Source organism: Tachypleus tridentatus, unplaced genomic scaffold, assembly GCF_004210375.1.
Source record: "Tachypleus tridentatus isolate NWPU-2018 unplaced genomic scaffold, ASM421037v1 Hic_cluster_2, whole genome shotgun sequence".
Classification (NCBI taxonomy): Eukaryota; Metazoa; Arthropoda; class Merostomata; order Xiphosura; family Limulidae; genus Tachypleus; species Tachypleus tridentatus.
Window position 1 is genome coordinate 14,028,180 of NW_027467782.1, and position 7,916 is coordinate 14,036,095.

General features: G+C 34.9%; 1 protein-coding gene across 5 annotated transcripts in view; it reads left to right on the forward strand.

Annotated features, from left to right (window-relative positions):
• LOC143242162 (sodium- and chloride-dependent GABA transporter 1-like) overlaps nt 1-7,695 on the forward strand; it is a 532,318-nt gene extending 524,623 nt beyond the window's left edge. For 4 of the 5 annotated variants that reach the window (XM_076485478.1, XM_076485479.1, XM_076485481.1 and 1 more), the window contains 5 exons: nt 3,468-3,599; nt 4,420-4,522; nt 5,574-5,674; nt 7,037-7,207; nt 7,558-7,695. In XM_076485478.1, coding sequence (XP_076341593.1) covers nt 3,468-3,599; nt 4,420-4,522; nt 5,574-5,674; nt 7,037-7,207; nt 7,558-7,605 — 555 coding nt within the window. In that variant the 3' untranslated portion in view covers nt 7,606-7,695. Of the gene's footprint in view, nt 1-6; nt 65-351; nt 465-3,467; nt 3,600-4,419; nt 4,523-5,573; nt 5,675-7,036; nt 7,208-7,557 lie in introns of those variants that run through there. The other variant, XM_076485480.1, reaches the window with a different exon arrangement.
• The last annotated feature ends 221 nt before the right edge of the window (nt 7,696-7,916 follow it).

Below are 7,916 nucleotides of genomic sequence, written 5' to 3' on the forward strand. Positions count from 1 at the left end.
GTCCTCGGACACATGGCCTACTTGAAAGGTGACGGGACTGAAGTTGCTGACGTTGTGAAGTCCGGTAAGATAATTCAGTCTTCTAGTGCTTCAGTTGTTTATATAAACACTAAAAATTCTGTTTCTGTACAAAATCAACGTGTAACAGAATATTTCAGAACAAACTTTATTAATATATATTTTTTTAATCTTGGTTCTAAAACATTTAAAATGAACGTCTATTGTTAAGTTACAGTGTATCAACATCTTAATATACACTAAGTATTATCAGACAGTGACCTGCTGTGTTATTTTCAGAGTACAAACACGGTCCTTGTTTAGATATAATCTAACATGATGTATTTTCTTCAGGTCCAGGGTTGGCATTCATCACCTACTCTGAAGTTGTTTCACAGTTGCATAATTCACCTCTATGGGCAACTGTATTCTTCTTCATGCTGCTAATCCTCGGCATAAACAGTCAGGTGAGCAGATAATATGTTTATGTGTTAATGTACGTCAACATTGTGAAATATTCAGGGATTAAACACTGTCTTTTCGTTTTTGTTTTAAATTTATACGTTTCTGTTATCGTTTGCTTGGTGGGAGTTTTAACGTCTTGTGCGTGGTTCAACGTATGGAATCTCCTTGGAAGTGAAATAAACAATTTCAGCAGTATAAAAACGTGAGTAACGTTAACGTGCGGGTGTTATTTAGTACGTCCGTTACATTTTACCCAATTACACATTTCAACAAAGAACAAGAGATATACGAGAGAACCGATAGGTAAGGGAAAACAATTAGCAAGTTGCGACTGTTTTTTGGGATTTAGAAATTCTGCCAATCCCTCAATGAACGTAAGGCTAGTACGTGAAATTTGTAAAACTTGTAGTTGATGAAATGAAAGGATATCATTGTCATTAATTACACTCACAACCTGAGTAGCAACAGGAGCTAACGGTAGAAGCTACGAACTGTTTAACTCCATGACTCCCATATATTATTCCCTGGTGTGCGTGTAACATATAATTTTTCAGTTTAACAAAACTAGCCCTTCTGGTGTGTTGCTAATATCATATATTTTATTTCCTCCTCTGCCCTATCAAATATTTGGTTGCAAGTCATGTGTCGAGTTACAATACAATTGTTAATACGTGTGTATGCTACATCCTACAATTGTATGTAACTTGCTACATATAACAGATATCATCTTCACGATGGATACCTCCTAAGTTTTCCTATCGTATTACATATATTAGTAACAAGTTACATGGCTGTTACGTGTTACATTTTTTAGTTATGTGCCACATGTCACAGTAATTAACTATATCAGCTACATGGTTAATACCTCTTGCAGTTGCTACATATGTTTGTAAGTTGTTACATATGTCACTAATGAGTTACGTGGTTGATACCTGCGACAAATCTCACCACGTTATTCTAGTCCTAGTTTCAGATTGTTGTGTGTTTCAACTGCGACCTCTAACACATGTTTGTTGTGTGGCACATATACTTGTTGCTGCACGTCACATAAGTTTACATTATGTTCTTTATATCTAACAAATCAAACAATGGATGCGAAACCACATATTGTTTAACTGTTTATCGCTGGTTAAATATTTCAATATGCAAGAAATTTCAAAGTACCATTCTTCAGTGATCCATAGAGATAAACTTCTATTTCAGAAACTAATAACTTAAAACGTCCTCTCACGCAAGATGAAGTATTACGTTATCAAACTAAATAATAACACGTGTGTTTGAAACTTTATTATATAAAACATTAATTCACTAAATATATATACACTGCTGGCCAAAATCTTAAGGCCAATTAACACAAAAAAAATTTGCATTTTGCATTGTTAGACTCAACCACTTGTTTGAGTAGAGCTTCGAAAAATGAAAATAAGAAAAGGAAAAATAAAAATAAAAAAACTTTTAGCATTTAATAGGGAAATATGTGAACACTAAGAAATTAGTCTGAATACTAGCTGATCAAAAGTTTAAGACCATACCAGAAAGAAGTCCCAAACAGGGTAGGAAATGCCCAATAAGAGGTCTCATTAGTGAGTTGTACGGCCATCATTGCGAATAACTGCAAACATTCGCTTTGGCATGGTCGATATAAGATTTCGCAGAAGGCTGGCTGGTATATTATTCCAAGTGGTGAAGATGGCTTGACGAATATCATGCACTGTTTGAAATTGACGTCCATTTCTATAGATTTTTCTTACCATCTACCCCCAAACATTTTCAATGGGGTTCAGTTCGGGCAAACACGCTGGATGGTCCCAAAGAATCACGTTATTCGTCATGAAAAAGTCCTTTGTCCTGCGGGCATTGTGGATTGCAGCGTTGTTTTGCTGAAAGATCCAGGTATTTCCACTCAAGCGGGAACCTTCAGTCAATAAAAATGCTCTCGCCAACATGCTAATGTGGCCAGCTGGTGTTTGACGCCCCTGAATAATCTGAGTTCTATTGTTCCATGGAAGGAGAAAGCACCTCAGATCATGATGGAACCTCCTCCACTGTGTCGTGTAGAAACTTTTTCCGGTGTGATATCCTTATCGTGCCAGTAACGTTATAAACCATCTGGACCGTCCAGGTTAACTTTTTTCTCATCGGAAAACAAAACTTTCTTCCACATTTCTACGCCCCGTGTTTGGTGCTTCTCAGCAAAGTTTAACTGAGCTGTTTTGTGGTGTGGAAGGAGGCGTGGCCTTTGAAAACGTTTACGATTTTTAAAGCCTTTCTCTCGTAGATGCCGTCTTATTGTTCTTGAGCTGCATTCTGTGTCCGTAAGGGCCTTAATCTGGTTCGACGATTGGCTGTTGTCTTGCCGGACAACCCGTCGAATCCTCCTACTCAACGTCGGCGAAATATTTTTGGGCTGACCACTTGAAATTCTCGTTCCATATTCCTCAGGATCTTTAAGAAATTTGCAACAGCAGTTTTACTACGCACAGTCTCACCAGCGATGGCATGTTGAGAGATACCTTAATTTTGCAGTTCGAGAATGCTGCCACGTTCAAACTCTGTCAACTTTTTGCCTTTGCCATGTTTGTACCCAATGTTACACAGGAGATGCGAGTGGAAGATGTTGACAATACTAATGCTTGAACACAAATGACTAAATTTCGTTTCGTGTTTACCGATTAACGCTTCATTTCAGTACGGTCTTAAACTTTTGATCAACTGGTATTTAGGCTAATTTCATAGTGTTCACATTTTTCCTATTAAATGCTAAAAGGGTTTTTTATTTTTATTTTCCCTTTTCTTATTGTCTTTATCGAAGCTCTACTCAAATATGTGGTTAAGTCTAACAACGCAAAATGCATATTTTCTCTTTTTGTTCATTGATCTTAAGATTTTGGTTAGCAGTGTACATATACAATTTATATAGATCTGTCTAACTATGTTATTAAGTTACTTTGATCTGTATGTTATGACAACATGTGTACTGATATTGGTCAGTTTTTGTTTTTCAGTTCTGCACCGTGGAAACTTTCATCACAGGGATCGTGGACGAATGGCCATCTCTTTTGAGACCGCGAAGAGAAGTTTTTACCGTAGTAATTGTTATCATCTTATACATGTTAGGCCTACCAATGGTCACTAAGGTATGTTCCATAATATTAAAAAAAATCAATAAACGAGTAAAAGGAAGATATCATTATGGTAGATGTTTCATTTGTCCGTCAAAAAAAAAAGTTCCTCAAGCCGTCATCTCATCCAAAATAAACGACGTCATAATTAATGGCGTCAATGATGATAACAGTAAGGTACTGCTGTAGAGAGAGATGTTAGTTCCTGTAGAAAGATATCTATAACTGTCTCAGTTTGTTATGTGATGATTGGTCTGTAGTACATGACGTCTAATGATGATGTGTTGCACATGATGTCAAATGTTTAGTGTTTAGTATGTAATGTCTAATGATGATGTGTAGTGCATGATGTCTGATGTTGGGTGTGTAGTACGTGATCTAATGATGATGTGTATTGCATGATGTCTGATGTTGGGTGTGTAGTACGTGATCTAATGATGATGTGTAGTGCATGATGTCTGATGTTGAGTGTGTAGTACGTGATCTAATGATGATGTGTAATACATGAAGACTTATGTCGGGTGTGTAGTGCATGATGTCTAATATTGGGTGGATAGTCTAAAACAAATCTTATTCACTGTAAAAATGACGTAATAAATAAAACTTACCATAAGCACAACTCCCAATACTATTATATTTATTCAGTAACGTTCCACTTCTGATATATCTGTTTATTTCTGTGGCTTTACCATGGTGTTATCTTGTATCTAGAATATGGAAACTGTAACTTGTAATAAAATATATTTAATAAAAACGAAACTGTTAATAAATAATTCTGATTGGATTTCTTTAAACTGATTGTATTATTCACTAAAATAATCATTTTACTTTTCAGGGGGGCATGTACATATTTCAACTGATGGATTATTATTCTGCCAGTGGAATGACTCTACTGTTCACTGTTTTCTTTCAAACTATAGCTATTACATGGGTTTATGGTAAGTTTCAAATGCATGTCCTGCATTATTTCTTACGCCACTTCCCACTTCTTATATATCTGTTTATTTATATGTTGTTATTCTGTTCCGTAGAATGTGATGATGTATTTTACGTATGTTAATCCTAGGAGGAGCTGTTGTACAATAAACAAGTTAATCTTGAAGGGTGGTATCTTATTATATGCAGGTTAACCCTAGAACATGCTGTTGTACTATATGCAAGTTACCCTTAAAATATGTTGTTGTATTATTCTCAAGTTAACCCTAGAATGTGCTGATGTGCTATATTCAAGATGATGATATATTATTCTGAAATTAACTCTAGAATGTGCTGTTGTACTATGTGCAAGCTCTCCCTAAAGATGATGATATATTATTCTCAAGTTAACCGTAGAAGATTGTGTCTTACTCAAGTTTCACTTTAGAGATGATAGTTAATTATTCATTACATTTAATCCTTGTATTATTGTACTCAAAGTCAATAGTTTTTAACAACTTAATTTTTTCTTCGCTTCACTTTTTCTAGTTTTTTTTAACTTTATCTCCACAAAGGATCAGATTCGCTATTCATCCTTTAAATTATCTTCTTACCTTTTGTTTTGTTTTTTAAATTTGCGAAGGTTACATATGGACTGTCTGCGCTAGCATCACTAATATAGTAGTATAAGATTAGAGAGAGGCAGCTAGGTGTCACCACTCGCCGTCAACTCTTGGGATACTCTTTTACCAACGAATGGTGGGATTAATCATCACTTTATAATGCCTTCATGGCTTAAAGGGCGAGCATGTTTCGTTTGACGGGGATTCGGATCCACGACCCTCAGTTTACGAGTCAAGCGCCCTAACCACCAGGGGCCTTTTTTGTTTTTAATCTTTTGTGGGATTTTCAGTTGTTTTCATTATAAACTTTGAACTATTAATTAACAAATACACTTTTAATTTGTAGATTTGAGTTAATTCAAGTTTTATGTCAAGTGGTTTTTTTACGTGAAGGTAACAACCAGTAAAACAATAAATTTGTTAAAATATTAATAACAATAAATTATTTCAGGTGTAAAAAGGTTGTCTAGCAACATTGAAGAGATGACAGGATATCGGCCTAACTGGTACTTCCTCGCTACCTGGGTTTTTGTCTCTCCAGCCATTTGTTTGGTAAGTTTGATACCCCTATATTACCAATAACAGTATAACATTGGAATTAGTGGATTATATCAGCACGCGATTATTGGTATGTTAATGGTGAGTTCGGGTTTGGTCCCAGAAACGTCCTCACCTAAATGCCACAGACTCCTTTCCAAGAAGAAGAGGACGAAATTCGACTGAAAATCCAACTGGAATAATGAAAATTTAAGGATAGATTTCTATGATTGTTGAATTCAACTCTGATATCGGAGTTTGTTTGTGGCACCTTTCAGGGTTGAAAAGGCACAATTCTGATATAAACATTAATGTTTTATGTGTTAAAGATGGCACCGTTCATTGAAAATTAAATTTAGTTTTAACAACCGCAATTTTTGTATTACATTTAAAACATTTATCAATAAGTATTTAATCAGGATCTTGACATACTGAAAGTCCTGTTCATGTTGAGCACACAGTACTTTTATTTATAATTATGTGATAAAGAAATGATGGCTACACATACCACAATTATTTTTATAATTGTTTAAATCTTGAATACACAAAATGTAGGACCGATACGGTCAGGTGCTTAAGACAATCGACTCGTAATCTTAGGGTCGTGGGTTCGAATTCCCGTCACACCAAATATGTTCGTCCTTTCAGTCGTGGGGACGTTATAATGTAACGGTCAATTCCATTATTCGTTTGTAAAGAGAAGCTCACGAGTTGGAGGAGGGTGATGATGACTGGCTGCCTTCCTGTAGTCTTACACCGCTAAATTATGGACGACTAGCGCATATACACCTCATGTAGCTTTGCACGAAACTCAAAACAAACCAAACCAGAAGTGTGAATTTTTTTATTGATTTTTTGTTTGAGGTGTCATTCAATAGATGGCGATACATTTAATGAGCCTCAATCGCCACTTCTGATATTGAGAACTAGTTGTATTTCAGCACAACAGATTGCATAATAGTATTATTTATTTCGGCCACTGACATTGACATAAACAGCCACGCCATATCTCAGTTACGGTAAACTGTATTGACCCTCACCTATGGTGGAGTTATAAAAGTATTTAGGGATAATGGAGGACCTAGATTTGTACATTTGTTCACTGTAAGTAACGAAATGAACCTTGAACATTCAGCAAGTGAGAATACTATATGTTAATTGTGATAACAGATCATTTTTCTCACTTACTCGATAAAACTGGCATTATGTTAACTCAGTTACGTTTCTCACAGTATCAAAAACATATAAATAAATACCTTATCTTTAGTAGCTAATATATATATATATATATACACACAAATGATCAATTTTATTTCAGTTTCATTCAGAGAACCAGAGAATGTCTTTTTCCTAATTCTAAATACATATTTCCTTTAGGGAATATTCCTGTTTTCAGTTTTGAGATACAAGCCTTTGGTGTATGCAGAGACTTACGTTTATCCTTGGTGGGGAGAAGTCTTAGGCTGGGGGATAGCCCTGGCTTCAATGTTATGGATTCCGTTATATGCTTTTCATTTTATGCTGGTAACACCAGGTTCTCTTAAGGACGTGAGTTGCTTTTCGTCTTTATCAAAAGTAAAATTTTAAATATTATTGATAAATTATTTATACTGAAACTTATTATCATGTTTTCCTTCAGTACATAATCATATTACTAACACTAGATCCTCCTTTAGTATATGATCATATTGTAGTAGATTTTCAACACTTATATTGACTATAGAGACAGTCTCAAAGTTGGCAAATAAAATATTACTGAAATACACCAGTTTCTTTACGTATAAATATCATTTATGTTAATATTTCCAGATATAATATTTATGATGATAAATGAGGTTAATATTCAGATTAGGAAGTTATACCTCAACTATTGAATTCGTTTTTTTTTTTCATTTCAGCGGCTGATTGCTGGCATAACTCCTACACTTCGACCTTCCAAGAAATAAACAAAGGCACTTGGTGAAGATTTCGAGCTTCCCAAAACTCAAACGAATCAACTGTCAAACATTGGAAATTATACGTTGGCAATCCAGAAATACTTCACATTTAAATGTTAAAAGTCTATGTGATCATATTACTAACACTAGATTCATAGACTTTTAACATTTAAATGTGAAGTATTTCTTGATTGTCAACGTATAATTGATCTAGTGACTAGATCCTTCTTTAGTACGTGATCTTATTACTAACACTTGATCTTTGTTTGGTATATGATAATATTTTTAACACTAGGTCTTCCGTTAATTCATGATTATAT